Source organism: Prionailurus viverrinus, chromosome D4, assembly GCF_022837055.1.
Source record: "Prionailurus viverrinus isolate Anna chromosome D4, UM_Priviv_1.0, whole genome shotgun sequence".
NCBI lineage: Eukaryota > Metazoa > Chordata > Mammalia > Carnivora > Felidae > Prionailurus > Prionailurus viverrinus.
Window position 1 is genome coordinate 90802200 of NC_062573.1, and position 19314 is coordinate 90821513.

The 19314-nt window shown below is 58.4% G+C and overlaps 2 protein-coding genes across 4 annotated transcripts in view; both read left to right on the forward strand.

Moving 5' to 3' along the window:
* CFAP77 (cilia and flagella associated protein 77) overlaps nucleotides 1-3890 on the forward strand; it is a 131612-nt gene extending 127722 nt beyond the window's left edge. The window contains exons 6-8 of one of the 3 annotated variants that reach the window (XR_007146561.1): nucleotides 1620-1757; nucleotides 2554-3348; nucleotides 3691-3890. Coding sequence is in view for 2 of the 3 variants with exons in the window: in XM_047831517.1 (XP_047687473.1) it covers nucleotides 1620-1742 (123 nt within the window). In the remaining variant the exon portion in view is untranslated. Of the gene's footprint in view, nucleotides 1-1619; nucleotides 2530-2553 lie in introns of those variants that run through there. The other 2 variants (XM_047831517.1, XM_047831516.1) reach the window with 2 other exon arrangements.
* Nucleotides 3891-12283: 8393 nt separating this feature from the next.
* BARHL1 (BarH like homeobox 1) lies at nucleotides 12284-19035 on the forward strand. Its single transcript, XM_047831350.1, has 3 exons — nucleotides 12284-12749; nucleotides 16758-16980; nucleotides 18619-19035. The coding sequence occupies exons 1-3, from the start codon at nucleotides 12284-12286 to the stop codon at nucleotides 18911-18913; spliced, it is 984 nt and encodes a 327-aa protein (XP_047687306.1). The 3' UTR covers nucleotides 18914-19035.
* The last annotated feature ends 279 nt before the right edge of the window (nucleotides 19036-19314 follow it).

Sequence of the window (19314 nt, forward strand, 5' to 3'; positions counted from 1 at the left end):
TTCCCTCACCTTTCCACCCCTGAAAGGCTGCCCGCGGCACTGGGGCTTAGCTACCCACCCCAGAGGGTGGCCCCGGGCCTGGATTCTTGACAAGAATGGGTCCCGCTTCGTCATCCTGAAGAGCCTTCAGCTGCTCCTACAAACCCAAAGGGAACTCTTGCCATCCTCGTCCCCTTGTGAGCTGGGGCTCCCGTGGGCCTGGGTGCCAGTGCGCATGCTGTCCCCTTAGCCTGGGAAACCCTTGCTCGCCCTTCCAGCCTCCCCTTCACGTCTCTTCCCGGGGCGGGGGGGGGGGGGGGAGTCCTGACTCCCGTTGAGGGCTGAGCTCATGCTGTCTGTGCTCACTGCACACCCCTGCCTGCCTGTCTCAGTTCTAATGAAACAGTTGCATAATTATTGCCTCTGTCTGCTCCTCCCTGAGTGGACAGAAAATCCCTCTTGTTTCCTGCTGTATCCCCAGTGCCTGGCACAGAGCACATATTTATTTACTCAATAAATATGTGTTGCATGAATGCGTGAGAGGAGGAAGGAAGGAAGGAAGGGAGAAAGGAAGGAAGGGAGGAAGGGAGGGATGAAGAAAGAAAGAAGGAAGGAAGGAAGGGAGGGAGGAAGAAGGAAGGGGCACAAAACCTTCCTACCCTGGGCCTCCTATAGGTTATCCTAAAGGAGAAATGCCATTTTAGGGGGGGTTTCTTGCTATTGGAGGTGACATAACAGACCCAGGAGACAGGAGGGGTTTTCGCCCACCACCATTTCTTGAGAAGGAAGGGCAGACTGAAATACTGACTGCGTAACATTGTAGCCGAAGAGACGCTGGTTGGATCCGTGTCTCAAGTTTCCTCCGGAAGGGTGGCATTCTTGAACTCTGGTTCTGGTACTATTAGCTCCTTGGGCGGCTGCCCCCTGGCAGGCCGTGCTTGGAGTGGACCCCCAGGAAGGAGCACTGACTGGGCCAGGGCCCCCTGGAGAGGGCGGGTTGTTTGGGGTTTTTCATGGTGGAAAATCAGCAGATGAAGGGCGGTGCAGGCTGTTGGGTCCCGCTGCACGGGGACTCCAGTCGTCAGGTGATATTTATCACACACACACACACCCCTTCCCCGGCAACGAGTTGGACAGAAGGAAACATGCTGGGGGGCGCCTGGGGGGGGCTCAGTCAGTTAAGCGTCTGACTCTTGATTTCAGCTCAGTGCATGATCTCATAGTTCGTGAGTTCGAGCCCTGCATCGGGCTCTGCGCTGACAGCGTGGAAACTGCTTGGGATTCTCTCTCCCCACCCCCTTCTCTGCCCCTCCCCTGCTTGCACTCTCTCTCAAAATAAATAAGTAAACTTAAAAATTCAAAAAGAAAGAAAGAAAGAAGAAAGAAAGAAAGAAAGAAAGAAGGAAGAAAGAAAGAAAGAAAGAAAGAAAGAAAGAAAGAAAGACTGCCTTCTTCTGTCCGTGGCCCATCACCCCCTCAGTGCCACGATGCTCACAGCCCAGCACTTCCTCCTTACATCTTCCCCTCACAGATGACTTGTGTTCTGGCTCTAAGATAGAAGCAGGGCGCGGGCAAGGGGAGGACGGGAGCCCCTGGGAGGAGCCTCATGCCCGCTGACCCGCTCTCCCTTCTAACCACAGGTGCCCCCCCATCTTGATACTTTCTTCACCGAGGCGGACCGCCAGAGAGCAATCAAAGCCCACCAGGAAGAGCACGCAGTGCGCCAGGGGACCCTGCGGATGGGCAACCACACCCACCCCTAAAGCCTTCTTGACACGGTAGAAAACTCCCGAAGGACTCACCTTCCTCGCCCCAGCTCGCGTTAGACTCCCCCCACCCCCCGCCATTTTTACGTGGCTTCTGCTTTGGCAAGGACCTCAGACTTAGGTCGTAGGTGGCCAATCCTTCTCAGGTCAGCCAATACTTACTCACCACCCCCCCCCCCAACCCTCAACCTAGGGATTCCCCCTCCTCCAGGAACCCACCCACCCTCGGTTCTCGAGCCCTCACCTGATAAGCCCGAATGACAAGGCAGATGTTAGACCCCGAGCTAAGGGTCGGTTCCTACGCTCTGCCCATTGAGCGGTAAGAACAACCTGTGTATTTCCTGCAGAAAGTGTGACAGTAACTAACGTGCTTGGAAAGCCCTCATTTTATATTCTGAACACGAGTGTAACTGTTCTTTGGGGGATGCCTGATGTCTCACCATGCCGGTATTCTCTCTCTGGGGCCCCTGGCAGTGAATGGGAAGAGCCCGTGCTCCTGACTCAGGGCCTTCCCCCGACGCCCTCCACGCCGGGGACCTGTCAATCACACACACAGGCCAACACAGGCTTCTCCAGCCAGGCTGACCTTGGAAGGGCAACCCCGCCCCAAAGGAGACAGTCTTCTGGGCCAGTAGGTGGGCTGATGATGCACGGGCTGAGGACTCCTGAGTTCGGCCAAACTCCCGCGTGCTTCTGACCCCAATCTCTCCGCGTGTTCTTGCCTTCTCCCCACAAATCGTATATCGGTCTATTTTAAATGAAAAGTGCTATTTGTCCCCCTCCTGCTGTATCTTTATTTGAAAATCAGCAAGCCAGTAGCAAGGACCAGCGTCACCCTCTTCCGACGGCGTTCTGACCCGGACGCTCTTCGAGGCACATTACCTTCTCTGACACGTCCCCGCCGTGTCTGTATGAAGCCGGGCACATCCTCGAGGTTTTAAATCCCTTTTTTCGTCTGAAAATTCCAACGACTCCTCTTCAGCCCAGAGCTCTCCCCGGGATTTCAGACTCACTTACCCAACTGCCCGCTTGACGTCTCCACTCAAGCGTCTGCTGTTCGGCGCAAACCAACACAGCCGAGACAGAGCACTTGACTTCCCTTTCTCCCCACCAAATTTGTTTCTCCCTCCATTTTTCCCTTCTCCTGGGTGACACCACCGTCGACCTGCTGGAGCATCCTCTCCCACCTCGAGTCTAGCAAGCAGCCCGTCAACGCCTCTTCCCAAACATCCCAACCCTTCCCCTCCCAACCATATTCTCCACAGAGCAGCCCCTTAGCATTCCAGCAGCTTCCGTCGCTCTCGAAGGAACCTCCACACCCCTCACCCGGCCCACGGCCCTTGCTCCTGCCTTATGCTTTCTGTCTGCTCCCACTTCTCCCTGGAACACCTGGGCCCCCGACTGTCACCTGCCCATCGCTTCCTGTCATCCAGATCTTCGCGCCAACATCAAGCCCCCTGCGCAAAAGGTCTTCCGCGAAGTAGCCACCAGTGAAGCTCACACCGGCTTGTTTTACTCCTTACAAAACAACGACGCCTTGTTCACTGCCGGTCTCTATGCGGCGAGGGATCGGGGACCTAAGATCCCAGGGGCCCGACATACGGTAAGTGCCCGTGATATCCGTGGAAGGACCCCGCGCAGGAATGTCCACTACGGCTCACGCGCCCTGCAGGCCGAGTGCTGGGCAGGGAGGGACATCCAAGTCTGGTGTTGACGAGTCTGACTGCATTTCTCGATCAGCCCTCCCCACCCCACACATGCGTCCCAATTCCATACAAATCCCACGCATACTAACACCACTCAGGAACCTGGCCCAGCCAGGGCCTTGTCAGACCCCAACCTACTCCAAGGGCCAGAAGTCCTCCTCCCGCCGCACGAGTCCGAGAGGAACAAGCATCCCCACTGATTTTGGCCAAAGCCACCCTGAAGCCTTGTGACCCCACAGGGAGCAGCGAGCCTGGTGTGGGAGCACAAGAGAGCCCGCGGGACCCGGCCACTGAGCCGGCAGCCATCGCACGTGGCCGAGAGCGTGAGACCTGGCCTCCTCAACTAATTCCTGTGTGGCCTCGACCAAGTGTCTCAACCTCTCTATGCCTCGTCTGTGAGGCAGGACAGTGTAGGACATCTCCTCGAGCTAGATAACGATTAAAGAATGTGTACAGCATGACTAACTTTTAAGTCTGACACTTTTAAGCAATAGATTAATGTGAATTATCTTATTACTAAAGCACAGGGGCGCCTGAGGGACTCAGTCGGTTAAGCATCAGACTTCAGCTCGGGCCATGATCTCATAGTTCGTGGGTTGGAGCCCCGCATCGGGTTCTGCACTGACAGCTCAGAGCCTGGAGCCTGCTTCGGATTCTGGGTCTCCCTCTCTCTCTGTCCCTCCCCCGCTTGTGTTCGTTCTCTTTCTCAAAAATAACCATTAAAAAATATTTTTTTAAATAAGTAAATAAATCACAGTGAAAGGGGCAGCTGGAATCCTATCAGCAATTGAGGGATGAGAGTGTGCTTTCAAAGGAACAAAAAGCCTTTGTGTCCAGGTACATCAGGAAGGTGAAGGTATTTTGAACTGAACCCACTGTTTTGCTCATGCCCCCTACAGAAAGAGGAAGGGGGGGCATCAGGACGCAGAATTTCCGGAAGGGCCCGAAAATTAGGTTCTGTCCGCGGAAGGCCGGGCGGGGCAAGCTCAGCTGTGGCAAACAGAGAGATGCCCGGATGTGGCCCCTCCAGGCCTGCTTTTCTTTCCAAGGACCCGGGCCAAGGGGAAGTACGGAGTTGGCCAGAAAAAGCTAGCGGACGTCTCTTTTCGCTTATGCGATCACGTCGTGCCCCAGCAGGGTGGGCCGCGCCGTGCTGGGAGACTTTCTGGGGCTGTGACAGGTGCCCTGGGAGCGGCTCCCCCTGTCCTGTCCTGGAGGTCCCAGCTTCTGGGAGCTCCCCACCCAGGCCTGAGCGGCTCGCCTCCGAGGGTGTCTCGGCTCCTTGTCCTACAGCGCCACCCGCTGGCAGGCCCGAGTGGAGACCGCGGAAGTCCCTGGCCCTTCCCTCCCCACCGCCCTCCCCCAGCTCCGTCCTTCCCTCCTCGTTAATTATTCGTGCCCACACCGAGCCCCGGGTCAGATTCCGGTCTGCTTCATCTGTCTTGGGTATCTCGTTGCGTCCCCCAAACACTTGTGCTGCTTGCATTGGACCCTGGCTGCGGGGGTGGGGGCAGGGGCCCAGCACAACTGGGGTTGCTGTGTCTGCCCTTCAAGACCCAGGGTCCAGTCCCTGAAGGTTCCAGCCAGGAGGGGCCTTGACTTCCCCAAAGCAGATGTCCAAGGAGGCCTGGGGGCAGTCAGTGAGCGAGCCCCAGGCCAGTGGCCAGTCCACCACATGGCCCAGAGCGTGCCCCTAAAACGACTTCTCCGAGACGGGCGGAAATGGGGAGAGCTTAGCTTAGCTTAGTCCTTAGCAGCTGGACCCTCACCTGGTCAGCCGGAAATGCCCTGAAGTGCCCTCTGAGGTCGGAGGGGGCCGTGTCTGTGCCGATGATCACTCGGCAAAAAGGGGAGCGAGTGCAGGCGTGGGGTGTTGAGATGGGGACTCTGGAAACAGGACTCGTGAACAGGGAAGGGCTTGAGCAAGCATCCAGTCCGGCCCGAGAAGACTGGAGGGTTGCAGAGTGACTTAGCAGCCAAGGTAGCACGGGGACAGACCTCCTGGGTGGCTGGTCAGCTTTTCTTTTCGTAGACGGCCTCCAGTCTACGTCCAGATTTTTTTTTTTAAGTTTATTTTTGAGAGAGAGAGAGCTAGCGGGGGAGGAGCAGAGAGAGACAGGGAAAGAGCTAGAAGCCCAAGCAGGCTCCAGGCTCAGCACAGAGCCCAATGTGGGGCTCGAACCCATGAACCATGAGATCATGATCTGAGCTGAAATGGAGAGCCGGATGCTCAACCGACTGAGACACCCAGGTGCCCCCACTTCCGGATTTTCAAACCAGAGCCCAAGCCTCATTCACTCTCTCCTCTCGCCCCTCCCTCTCCCTCTCCCTCTCCGTCTAGTCTCCGACATAGAACCAGATCCATTGTTTCCTTGGCCAGAGGAAAAGAGATGGGGTTCTGGAGTCTGTTGTGCGGCATTTTCATCAGGGCTGGGGGCAGTGAGCCAATGGTGATTTCTGCTCCTGTCTGGCAAGGGGTGGCCAGAAGCCTGCGGAGGAAGCCATACTGGTGGGTCGTAGATCTAAACCCAGTCTCCAGGGTTGGCCCCGGGATCTAGACAGAGATGGTTTGGCTTTTTGGTTCACCCATCCCAGCGCCTCAACTGGTGCTGGTTTAGAAATCACAGGTTTGGGGTCTAGGGAAGGCACATCTCCATGGCAGCAAGCAGACCAGCCGTGCAGGTGCCCAAGTGAACCTCACTGAAGCCAGACAGGTCTGTTTCCAAACAGCTACCTTCTCTCACATTGGGCTTTTTGGACCAAAACAATCTTTTTGCTGCGTTTCTTTTGTACTTGGGAAATGCTTTGATGCTTGAAATCATGAAAGGAAGAAAGAAAGACAGAGAGAAGGAAGGAAGGAAGGAAGGAAGGAAGGGAGGAAACTAGGTTGGCTTTTTACACAGGTTCCTAGGACTGAATGCAGGTAAATTTTAGATTTTTTTCAATGTTTATTTATTTTTGAGAGAGAGAGAGAGAGAGCGAGAGCAGAGGAGGGGCAGAGAGAGGGAGACACAGAACCCGAAGCAGGCTCCAGGCTCTAAGCTGTCAGCACAGAGCCCGACGCAGGGCTCGAATCCACAGACCTCAAGATCATGACCTGAGCTGAAGTCGGACGCTTCACCAACTGAGCCACCCAGGTGCCCCGGTAACTTTTAAATTTGAATCCACAGATGAGAAATTATCTATGAAAAGAAGCCTGGGTTGACGGGCACCATTGCTCTTGTTGGATCCATGAGTCGGGGCCTTTCTGTCACATTCCCCATGGCATCGCCAGCCTCCAGCATGGTGCACAGGCCAGAGTGCATGCTCAAAAGGATAACAGGAAGGGAGGGAGGGAGGGAGGAAAGGAAAGAAAAAGCGGAGAGGGTACAAAGGTGGGAAGGAGGGGAGGAGGAAGAGAGGAAGATAGAGAATATGTTCTCTTTCTGGTTTCAGGAGCTCCATGGGGTTTTGAGCTAAACCAACACAAACGGTTGAGAATAGCATGACCTTGACGGCCCGCAAATTGCCCAAATCCTTGTCCAACCCATCTGTTTGCAGAGCAGAGAGCTATTAGCATCCGGGCCTGGCCTATATCATCCAGGTCCCGAGCCCACTCCACATTAAAGACAGGTTTTAGTTGGAAGGCCCTGGGCAAAGAGGGGACCTGATCTCTGCGGTGGGGGCTAGCGAGACAAGATAACCTGCCAGAGAAAAGTCTCTGGTTGTGGTTGGGACCACGAATTGCATCACCGCTGTTCTCCAGGATCAGAGCCCAGGGCGGAGCCTTCGTGAAGACCACGTAAAGTGGCCAACATCGTCCTCATCTCACAGCCGAAAAAAACACGGCTCCGAAGGTGCTCAAGGTTACAGCACAGGGCTGGGACCGCGGACCACGGCTGGGACTAAGGCAGATAAGGCCCTTGCCTAAGGCACAAAATTTACAGGACTGCCCCCCAATTCAGGAACCAAGACAAACAATACTTTAGTGCAATCTTTTTTTGAACCCTTCCTTTTTTTTTTTTTTTTTAAGTTCACTTACTTATTTTTGAGAGAGCATGTGTGAGCTAGCGCAGGGGAGGGGCAGAGAGAGAGGAAGAAAGAGGATCCCAAGCAGGATCCGCACTGTCAGCACAGAGCCCTATGCAGGGCTTGAACCCACAAACTGAGAGATCATGACGTGAGCTGAAATCAAGAGTCGGATACCTAACCAACAGAGCCACCCAGGCGCCCCTGATGCCATATTTTTTTTTTTACTCCCAGGCCACACTGTCCTGCCCTTAGCCCCAGTTACCCAGAACCTTGAGTGGCATTCAAGTCACAATTCTTTGTGAGCCGAGAAGACCTGAGGATCATTCTCAGCAAACTTTGGGCACATCTGGCCCGTGTGTGGCCAGGACAATCCCTCCTCCATGCTGGGGGCGGGTAGCATTCAGTGGAGAGAGAGGTGAAGCTGGGAAGAAGGAGTTGGTAAGAACCGTGGCCCAGCCGGAGGCCCGGAAGCAATCAGGCCCATCCCTGACCCAAGGCCAAACCCAAGCCAAGAGCTCCAGGTGAAGCAGGATGCAGATTCTATAGGCGGGCCGCTTCATTGCCATCCAAGGGCCTCTTCCACCTGTGACCCTCACTACAAACCTCCGATGTTTAACGTCTTTGTATCAAAAGGAAAGCTGAGGTCCAGGCAAGAGAGATGCTCTGTCCAGAGTAAGGGCGGGGCCAGGGCTCAGGTCTTCTGAAGACTGGTCTGCTCTGATGATGTCCTTCCTGCCCCTGGAGAAGAGTGACAGCTCCTTCTCGGTGGGTATCTCTCTGTCTGTGGAAAAGTGGATTGGGACCTGGGTCCAAGCGGGGGCTGAAGTTGGTTTTGTTTGTTTGTTTTTTAAAGCAACCTCAGGGGTGCCTGGGTGGCTCCGTCGGTGAAGCGGCCGACTTAGGCTCAGGTCACCGTCTCACGGTCCGTGGGACCGAGCCCCGCGTCGGGCTCTGTGCTGACCGCTCCGAGCCTGGAGCCTGCTTCGGATCCTGTGTCTCCCTCTCTCTCTCTGCCCCTCCCCGGCTCATGCTCTGTCTCTCTCAAAAATAAATAAACTTTTTTTTTAATGTTTATTTATTTTTGAGAGAGACAGAGACAGAGCATGAGTTGGGGAGGGTGGGGAGGTGGGTTTGGAATCCAGAAAAGGGAGTCTGGGTGCTGGAGTAGCAGCTCCAGCCCTTGGTTTAGACGGAGTGGTCCTGGGAGCTCCATTGAGAAGGTGCCCTTGTCACGCTCCCTCGCTTTACTTCCCTTGAAGCCCCCCTGCCCCTCCACCAGGCCGTCTCCCTCCTGGGGGAGGGGAGCCAAGACAGCCAAGGGCAGGGGACTGGGCTGGGGAGAGGGAGAGAGGTCTGCTTCCTGCTATATAAAGGGAGCTTTCGGATATTAAGTCACTTGTTATGGTCCAGATATTAAGTCACTTGTTATGGTCCACACTCAGCTTTGCTGGACCTCAAAGCCCTTATATCCCCCCAGGAACCCCCCTCCCCCGGGAAGCTTAGGCAAATGCCAATTCCTGGGTGCCTTCCCAGCTAACCAAGAGCTCAGGGGAGCACACACAAGCCTCTGGGGCTCTGGACAGGCCTCCACGCAAGAGCCAGAGAGGGGATGGGGCAAAGAGACGGGGGGGGGGGGGCCTGGTGGTGGAGCTGGAAACAGCCAGATAGGAATAAAACGAGATTAATGAGAGATGCTGAATGTCAGACGAAATTCCAAATGAAATAAATTGCCTACCGTGTTCTATATTAGAAGAGACCGTGATAATTCAACACTAATGATGGTACCCTAACAACTTGCTAACTATTCTTGGGCTCCAAGGAGTGCTGAGAAGCCCGCCAGGGCTGCAGGAAGTTGGGGTTCCTGCTGTTCTTTTCAACTGTAAAAGGTTTTCTTTCCGCACACGCACACCTCACATCCTGCAGCGCTACTGAAGGCTTCGCGGTGGCTTGGTTTTCGCCGGGTGCGGGATCCAAACCCCAGCCTGAGACCAGGAGGCCAGAAAAGGTCCGTGCTCTGCCAGACGCAGATCCGCCCAGGGCAGGGGCGCTCAAGACCCACCTGTGGGCCAGAGCAGGACAGTGTTTTTCTCGTGACCTGGTGGGGTCCATGAATCGGGGCCTTGGGGAGCAGCCTGACCCTCTAAGAAGCCCAGGGTGGGGGATCCTGTTGACCTAGTTGAGACCTTGAGTACCCGTTGGGGGTGGGGTTGCTCCGGAGATGCAGCCGCTAGGCCCCAAGTGCAGGGGTGGGGTGAGAGAGTGGAGTGGAAAAGCCTCCAGAGGCGCCCAGAGCAGGAACCAGGCCCAAGGTGGGGGCTGCCGGGCCCTTGTGATTTATGTCCCCCTCCCAATCCACCTAACGAAAATGAACGACCTGCCGGCCGGCCTGCGGCGGGGAGGCGCCCACTGCAACCGCGGCCCAGCCGGGGCGGGGGGCCTGTCTGCTCGAGGCCCCTCGGCGCCCGCCCTCCCGCCTCCCCGACAGCTTGCAGCCGAGCGGGGCCCGCGGTCCCCGGGGAGCCGCCCGTCTTCGCTCCCAGCCCGGCCGGCGGCGAGGCCGCTTCCAATCTGCCGGCGGGCGCAGGGGGAGAGCGCGGGGAGCCAGGCGTGAGGCCACCGCCAACCTCGCTGGAGGAAGAAGAAAGTTTCTGCTCGCCGGGCCGCGCGGGGCTCCCACGGGCCGAGTCTCGGGTTTGGGGGGGGATGCGGGGGCCTCACTGTTCCCCCGCGGTCTCCGACGCGGGTCCGGGTAGATTTCCAGGGGCCCATGGGGAAGGGGAAACGGCCGTTCGCAGGCCCGCGGGGAAGGCCGGGCTCCCGGCCTGGAGCTGGCGAAGGGCGCCTCGGGCCCGCGGGGCCGGCTGCAGGCGCGCCAGCTCGGCTCTCTCCGCCCTCGACCACAGACCCGGGTCGCGGTCCCTGGGGCCGTGCCAAGGGGACCCAGGCCCCACACGCCCTTCAGATCTGCCCGCCGCCCTGGGCCCCGACACTGGAGACCAACCCCTGAAGGGCGCCTAACTGGAGCACCGCGGCTGGGGCAGTGGGGAGGGCGAGGGGGCGCGTTATTCACAATGAAAAGACAGTGTTTCCAGCGCTGCCTTGAAAACACATCCCGGGGCAAGCTCCAGCTGCGCGCGGAGTAAAGAAGCCGTTTGCAGACGTCTACACTCGCCCTGGGAAGCTCTTTCGCGTCCTTGTTAGGAGGCACAAAAACAGCCGGTGGGTGCCCCCGGGACACCGGGCCGGGTCGGGGTCCCTGCCTTCTTCGCTCGGGGCGCTGCTTCCCTGGGGCCACACACATTTCTCGGGGTCTTCGATGTCCCAGGCAGGATCTTCCCACGTTCTCCGCTCTCGCCCCGCAACGAAACCATCCTGCTGCCCCGTTTCCGGGCTGACACCAGGCTTTCCCAAAGCCCTGCCAGGCCCGCGGGGTCCAAAGAGAGCAGACAGAGGGCTGCAAAAGTCCTAGGCGGGAAACATCTAGAGCCCAACGGAAGCGCCCCGAAACAATGTGTCTTAAACCGAAATCTCTTCCCCACACCAGATTAGGGCTTACACACACACACACATACACACACACACACACACACTTCCTTCTCTACTGGGTTTAGTCCCTTTCTCTCTCTGGAGGAAGAAAAACGCGGGCCGTTGGGGGGGGGGTGGTTGTGGAGAAAGGATCTCTGACAGCCCCACGGACGAGTAATTTGAATAACTGTAGAAGAGGGTAGGGGAAAACTTTAAAAAAACCTCCCATCCCGACCCACCGGCAGCGGCAGCCGGCTTCGGACCCCTCCCCGCCAGCCCGTGCCCCCCTCGGCTAATCACCCTCATTAGGAGCCTCATCACCGGCCTAATGAAAGCAAACCGTGTGGAAATCGCCGGTAAACAGTTGGGTCTGTGCTGTAATTAATTCAGTGTCTCTTTTAATCAAACTGAAAGGGAATCGGGCAGCGGCTTGCGGAGCCGTGACATCACCCCCAAAATCGGCCGGAGCCAATCAGCGTCATCACTCCGGGGACACGTGGGCGAGTCCCCTTTAAAAAAAAAAAAAACACAACACAACGAAAAAAAAAAAAGAAACAAAAAAAAAAACCCCAGCCCCAAAGTAAAAGTGACACAAGTTCATTTTTTAAAGGAAGGGGGGGAGGCGAAGGCGCGCGCGGAGGACGCGCTGAGAGCTGCAACCGCGGAGCCGGAGGCGCTGTCCTCGGTGCTGACGGGCCCCCGGAGCGGAGGGAGCGCGGCGACAGGACCTCCCTGGCCAGGTGGAGCGTCATGCGCCGCGGGCCGCCGCCGCCGCCGCTATCCGCGGTGCTGACACCTCCAGGTGCGCTCCGTTCCGCCGGCTGGTAGCGCGGCTCCGCAGCTATCCGCGCTTCTGACCCCGCTGCCCTCGGCCACTGCTAGCCTGGAGGAAGCGTGCGGTTTGGATCTTTTTTTTTACGCCGTTCTTTATTTAGATTCCAACATCCTCGCATCTCTTCTGTGCCAAAGGGGCGCTCAGGCCGTCCATCTCCCCCTTTGCTCTCCCCAACTTGGCGCACCCTCCCTCCCATTCCTCCCTGACACTCCCACCACCCCCCCTCGGCTCGGCAGCTCGGCGCGATGCTGCAGAAGACGCGCTGAGCCCTTTTGGATCTAATGCGCAGAGGAGGTTGGCCCAGAGCTCCCCGGCTCCCCCAAGGCTGAACTCCGTCCAAGGTGCCCGCAGGCTCCCTGCCCGCCTTCCCCATGCCAGCCCGCAGCTAGGGGCAGGGGCAGCGGTGGCTGGGGTTGGGGGTGGGTGGGGAGCTTTTGGGGAGGACAGGTCGCAGCTTGGCTATGGAAGGCTCCAATGGCTTTGGGATCGACTCCATTCTCTCCCACCGTGCGGCCAGCCCCGCCCTTCCCAAGGGGGACCCCTTGCTTGGGGACTGCCGCTCGCCCCTGGAGCTGAGTCCGCGCTCGGAGAGCAGCAGCGACTGCTCTTCACCAGCCTCACCAGGAAGGGACTGTCTGGAGACGGGCACCCCGCGGCCTGGCGGGGCATCAGGCCCAGGTTTGGACTCTCACCTGCAGCCTGGGCAGCTCTCGGCCCCAGCCCAGTCGCGCACCGTGACCTCCTCCTTTCTGATCAGGGACATCCTTGCCGACTGCAAACCACTAGCGGCCTGTGCACCCTACTCTAGCAGCGGGCAGCCGGCCGCCCCTGAGCCTGGGGGCCGTCTTGTGGCCAAGGCTGGGGAGGACTTTAGAGACAAGCTGGACAAAAGTGGCAGCAACGCCTCATCGGACTCTGAGTATAAAGGTAAGAAAGCGGGAGGAGAAACCTTGGGGGGTGGCATGCTACATTTCTAAGAACTGCTGTATTTCTAAACACGCACAGGGACATGTACGTGCTCACTTGGAGTTCCCCGGGGCTCAGGCTGAACCTTTTGGTCTTGTCTGAACCTTTGAGCTGGCCCCATGGCTATGCCTTTGAGCAAAAAGAGTCGGGCGGAGAAAGCAGAAGAGGGATACTGTGTGCCCCAGGAGAGAGTCTGCAAAATGCACAAAACCAACTTTCTAAACTTCACCTGGGACCACTTTTCCAGCGGCACTGGCAGGCGGGAACAGGTTCCTCTCAGGCTAGCGGTTCTCTGGGAAAAAAAATCTTGCCGAAGCAATGGCAAATCCAAAGGGTTCTGTTTGAACAGCCTTTTATAAGAGTGAAAACCTGGCAGGACATTTCAGGTGGAGCCTTAAGAACAATCAGCATTTTCCCCCTTTAATCTGAACTTCCAGGCGGGAAACTGAGTTCCCCTCCCACCGGGCCCAATGTGATGTGGGCCCTGGGAATCATGCAAAAGAAAGGCTCACTTCAAAGTAGAAACAGCAGCCGGGTGGCTGGTGGGTTCAGAGGTCTGTCTGGTCGAGAGGGGAGGACCCTGCGCCCACCCCCACGGTTCTCACTGAATTTGATTTCAAGTGCATCCAACTTCAGGTTGTGTATGGGACCCAGAGACTCCCAAGTGACCAGCCCCACTTCCCCTCTATTGGGGTTGGGGCCCCTTTGCTCGCCTTTTTACCTTCTGCGAATCTTTTGTTGTTGTCCTGGGTTCTTTTACGTCCCCTCTTGACCGGGAAGTGGAGATTGGGATTAAGAGGAAAGAGGGAAGGAAGGGAGGAAAGATGAAAGAAAGGAAAGAGCTCCTAATTTTGTTTCTCACCCCCCAGCCACCACCTTGGTGAGGCCAGGGGTGCAAAATTCTTTCTAGGAAGAGGTCAGAAGGCAGGAGGGGAAGGAGTCTCAGAGTGTCAAGGGAGAAAGCCCTGTGTCCCCCATCCAGCAGAAAACTAGAGTCTGGTGGGGCTCCTTCAGTCTTACGATCAATTCTGGGAACCTTTTCGTGAGACAAACCTTCCCTAATAAAAGCAACCTCTTTATTGTATGAGGAGCCCTGCACCTGCTGTACCTGATTTGTACTCGGTCTTGATATGAATTTAAGGGAAGCTCATTGAGCACTCTCTTCCCAACTAAGAATTCATTTCTGGACGAGCCCTGATCACAAACCAAAACCCATTTGGGGCCCGACTCCACATCCCACTGCCCCCCACTTCCTCACAGAAACTGCCCAGTCTCCTTCAGCTTCCCCGGGGCCAGCCATGCCTAGAAAAAGGGCTGGTTGGGCTGGAGAACCCAGAAAGGAGGTCAGAGGCATGTGGCCCAGTGACCCTTGCCCCTCCCCCTGGGGCCCGTTTAAGAGAGGCAAAGAAAACTTGCCTGGGAGAAAGACAGGAGAGGGGGGGAGGGAGGCAACGTAAATATATATTTATAACATGGTAGTTTATTATTTATAATTCCCAACAACAAAAAAATAATTCCCAACAACACCCCAGCTTTATGGTTAGAGTAAGGGGCAAGAATCCTGCTGCTGGTGGGGGTCAAAGACAGCTTGGCTCTTGGCTCCTTTTATATCGCTGCCTGTAGGTGGGATTTTGAGATTTCGTTTAAGATAATTGGAATATCAATTTTCTTCTCCTGTCCCCGATGATATCTGATCAGGGAGGCGATGAGGGCCGGCTATCCACGTATCACTTAAATAGGTTTGGAGCAGAGGAGGGGGGGTGAAGTTCTCCCGCACCCCTGCCCACCCCCACCCCCACCCCCCACCCCAGGCACTGCTGTCTTTGCACTTACAAAGCTCCAGGGTGAACAAGAAAGTGGAAACATGCTCTAAGACAATGTCTGGAGCGGTTCTCCAACGTGGAGGTGAGTTTTTCAGGGCCCGCGTTGGGAAACCTTGCTGAGAGAGAGACAGCACACACCGAGCACACAAACCAGCCGGGCTGGGCATCTAAACAATTCAACTACCATCCACCTTCCATGCTGAGAATAATTTCTTCCAAGAAGGGTACAGAGGGAAGGTCTGTTCCATCCTGAGTTTTCGGCATCAAAGGCTCCTCAAACATCACGCTGAAAGGAACTGAGACCAGGCTTTGAAGTAAGGCGGTCTGCCGCTAGGTCCTGCCTGTTGGAGCCAATGTCCGTGGAGAAATCAAGCCCGCGCCTTGCTCCGAGTAGGCTGGGTCGGTGGGCCTGGAATTCTGGGGCACTGAGATGCGGCTTCCAGACCAGAGTTCGGGGTCCCATTGGGCTGAGACTGTTCTGGAGGCTGAGGCTGAGAGGCACAGAGTGCGGACCCAAAGGCTCCAGCCGGTGCCAAAGAGGGATTAGAGGAAAGCCCGTGTATCCACCCCGTTCTTCCTGACATCACAAATTCAACAACCCCCCCCCCCCACACACACACACCCCACCTCAGCCCCAAGAAGTTGGGGATTTTCTTAGTCCGGGCATTTCCATCAAAAAGTAAGGTTTCCACGATTTCGATTTTGAGATTTGAATAATTGTTTCCTCATATTTGTTTCAACTTTACCTTCGGGTACAGACAGAACCCAAATTTCGCCCACCCCAACGCACCTCCTGAGGTGGCCATGTCCCAGGGTGGCCTCAACTCAGGGGCGGGGGGGGGGGGGGGGGCAAGGAGTCTGGTGGAGGCCGGAGGGAGGGAGGCAACGGCCGGGTTTCTCCGGAGCCAGTCGCTCTCCCTGCTTGCCTGCCTGCCTCCCTTCCAGTACCCGGGGCCCGGGCCCTCCCCGACCCAGAACCTCTGCCTTTCCGGTTGAAAAGTCTCCCTCCCTAGTGGCTCAATTAACCGGATTATTGTTTCCTACAGAGAGAAATCAACTTGCATTCAGCTGAACCCTGTCACTGCAAACGCCACGCACAATGAAACTCACCATAAAAGAAAACAGCGAAAACGAGGGGGAAGCCCCAGCTGGCGCAGCCAGTCTGGGGGACATGGTCTTTGGGTTGTAGGGTCACTTTAGGGAGAGAAGCAGGGAGATCACAGAGTTGGCTCTCCCGAGTGTGCGTTTTCGGTGCCATCGACCCAGAACCAAGGTGCCTGGGGGATAAAAGAAACCGCCCTGTCCGTTCCATTCTTGGGCCTTCGGAGCGGGGGAGACCCTGCCGGGGTGTCCCGATCGAGGGGCGGAAACACACGACAGCGGGCGTTGTAGGGACAAGGAAACTCGGACCACGGCGACGCACGCATCTGAGGGGCGAACGCGCCGCGTAATTTTCCAAGCGCCTCGCGCTCCCGGCTCCGGCGCCCCGCGCTCCGCCCTCCACCGCGCAGTTTGTAGGTGGCTTAGGGACAGCGGAAGCGATCGCTACGGATTCGCGTCCGGCAGGGCCAGGCGAGACGTGCGGACAATAATTTATTTCCTAGGACAACGATTCGCGGCGGGCCGAACAGGTTTTTGTCTCTCCACGCGGGTTTTTCTCCCCACACTCCGGCCCTCAGCTTCCTCCCTTCCTGGTCCGCACGCGGCCAGAAGATCGGGGTGCAGCTGCGGGGCCCAGACCCGCACCCCTGAGCGCGCACCTAAGCAGCCCACCCGCTGCAAACCCTCCCCTTCTCCCCGCCGCGGCTCCAGCCGGTCGCTCGGCTCCATCACGGTTATTCCGTTTATCCCTCCAGGGAGCGCGGCGGAGAGCGAGCGAGTCGAGTTCTCCTGCTCCCTCGCTCTGGGTCATTTGTGCCCGGAGGTATCCGTCCTCCTCCTCCGCCAGGGTTCACGGCCTGGTTTCGGGGCCCCGGAGGTCCCGCCTAAGAGCGGCTTTGCCGCGGGCCCACGCGCTGGAGTGCGGCGGGACCGCGGCGGCCGGGAGCCGCGTTTACGCGGGCCGGCGGGGCCGGCGGCTGGGGCGGGAGGGCGCCGGCGGGCAGGAGGCGAGGCCCGGCCCTGACGCGCCGCTGTGTCTCCGCAGTGAAGGAGGAGGGCGACCGCGAGATCTCCAGCTCCCGGGACAGCCCCCCTGTGCGCCTGAAGAAGCCGCGCAAGGCCCGCACGGCCTTCACCGACCATCAGCTGGCGCAGCTGGAGCGCAGCTTCGAGCGGCAGAAATACCTGAGCGTGCAGGACCGCATGGAGCTCGCCGCTTCGCTCAACCTCACCGACACGCAGGTCAAGACCTGGTACCAGAACCGCAGGTGAGGCCTGGCTGTGGGGGTGGGGGGCGCAAAGGGCCTCCTTTCCTAATTGCCCCTCCATGGGACCCACCAGTCCACGGTGCAACGGTGGGAGGGCCCCCGAGCTTTCCTTATTCAGCAAAAGTAAGGAAACTGAGGCCTCCAGGAGAGAAGGCCTTGCCCCAAGTTCACGGTGAGGGAGGGCGCCAGAACTGGACTCGTCTCCAGTGCCCGGGCATCCCCCCACCCCCTGGCCCCAGAACAGGAGGACAGACACACGGGCCAACAGAGAGGCCTAAGGCCTGCCCGCACCCGCCAGCGTCCTGATGACTGTCCCGGGTGCCAGCCTTAGCCCATATTGGGGCCGTTGAGCTCCCCCAGTGGGAGTGCCAGGCCTGGGGAGGGGTGATGGCCTCAGTGTCCAGAACGGGTTTAGGGGCAGGGAGGAACTAGTGGGGAGCCCTGATGTGGCTGTCCGGCACTGTCTGAGCTCTCCCGGCGGGGTGGGGCTGGGGGGGGGGGCGGGCTCTTCTGGCCTCCGCAGCTTTTGCCGTCCTGAAACCCAAAGAAGGGACAGACCCAGCTCTGGCTCCTTGGGGACAGGGTGACCGGGAGATTGGCGTTTCCTAACCTCCCTCCACAATACATTCACAGGATGAAAACACTCACACACACACACACACACACTCACACACACACTGACACAGCTCATACAGTCACACACACCCTCACTCACACTCACACACTCAGTGGAGGCTGGAGTGGTGCTTTCCATAAACAAGCCTCAGAACACGTCTCCCCATTAATAATAAATACCGATTACTGCTCCGGGCATCAATAATTAAGGCCCGTTACAGTAATTACACAATTATGATGATGATGAATAATTCAGGGAGGGAAACGCGGTTGGTGTGGCTGAGCCAGCCTCGGTGGGCCCATGGCCGGCTGGGCCAGCCTCGCCGGCCAGGTGCACCCAGGGGTCCCGGCTGAAGCTCAGGCAATGAACCAGCATGGCCTCGACTTCCTTGCCTCCCCTAAGCCCCCGGAGGACACTCAGCTGGTGGTCTCTGAATTCGGGGCCACACAGTCCGCTGCTCCGGGGCTCCTCCCAGGCCTCGGATCTGGGGGCAGCCGGTGTGGCCAAGAGGGTGTCAGAATCACCACCGCCTTGCGCCTCGCGGTGTTTGCAGCTGCGCGCCCCTCTCCACGGCTAGCGGACCAGCTTCTGCGGTCCACGCTCCCGCCCCCACCATCCTCTCTCTGGTGGTCGCCTTCCTCAGTGTTGGAGCCCCAACACCCAACTCCAAGGGGCCCCTGCATCCCCGGAGCAGAGTGTAGTGAGGTGACAATCCGGTCTTTGGGGTCAGCCAGCCCGGGCTCTACCTCTTTGGAGACCAGCTCTTAAACGGCCCATGCCTCAGTTTTCTTATCTGTAAAATAGGGTTAATACCACGGAAGGCCCGGTGGAAGATGAAAGGAGCCGATGCGCGGAACACGGGCGAATTATTTATTTGCAAATTACAAATGTTATTTATTAACCAATTCGGGCGATCCCTCTTGGCCTCCCCGCAGGCGCTCTGGGCCGGGCACTCGCGAGGGGCAGGGGGCTGGGGCCGCCCCAGCCCTGACCCCGCCGTCCGCGTTTATTTCGGTCCCCAGGACTAAATGGAAGCGACAGACGGCAGTCGGGTTGGAGCTGCTGGCGGAGGCGGGCAATTACTCAGCGCTCCAGCGGATGTTCCCGTCGCCTTATTTCTACCCGCAGAGTCTAGTTTCCAACCTGGATCCCGGCGCCGCCCTGTATCTGTACCGCGGGCCCAGCGCGCCGCCGCCCGCCCTGCAGAGACCTCTGGTGCCCCGCATCCTCATCCACGGACTCCAGGGCGCCAGCGAGCCGCCCCCGCCGCTGCCCCCGCTGGCCGGCGTCCTCCCGCGCGCCGCTCAGCCTCGGTGAAGCGCCCGGCCGCCTCCCCGGGGCTCTGCGTGGGCCCCTGCCGCCTGCCGCTCCCCGGGCGCGGGGCTTCCACGCCCCTTCCCCGGGGGGCCCCCTGGCCGGCCCTCCCTGGAGTCCCCCGAAGGGCCAGATGCCAAGTCTGCGGCGGCCCGGACCCGGACTGAGCCTCCCTGACCCTCCTCGGCGTGCTATGTCCCGGCCACGCCACCAGGGAGCCGCTTCCACGCCTCCACTCGCCGGGTGTACATACAGGCCCCCACCCCCGGCCGGCTCCCCAAGGCGCTCCCCCCCTCCCCCGCCCCCGCCCTTCCTTGGGAGCGGGTGGGGGCGACCCCGACGCTGCACTCTCTCCCGCTCCCCCCTCCGTGCTCCAGCTGTGCACCCAGCCCTCTCCCCGCACC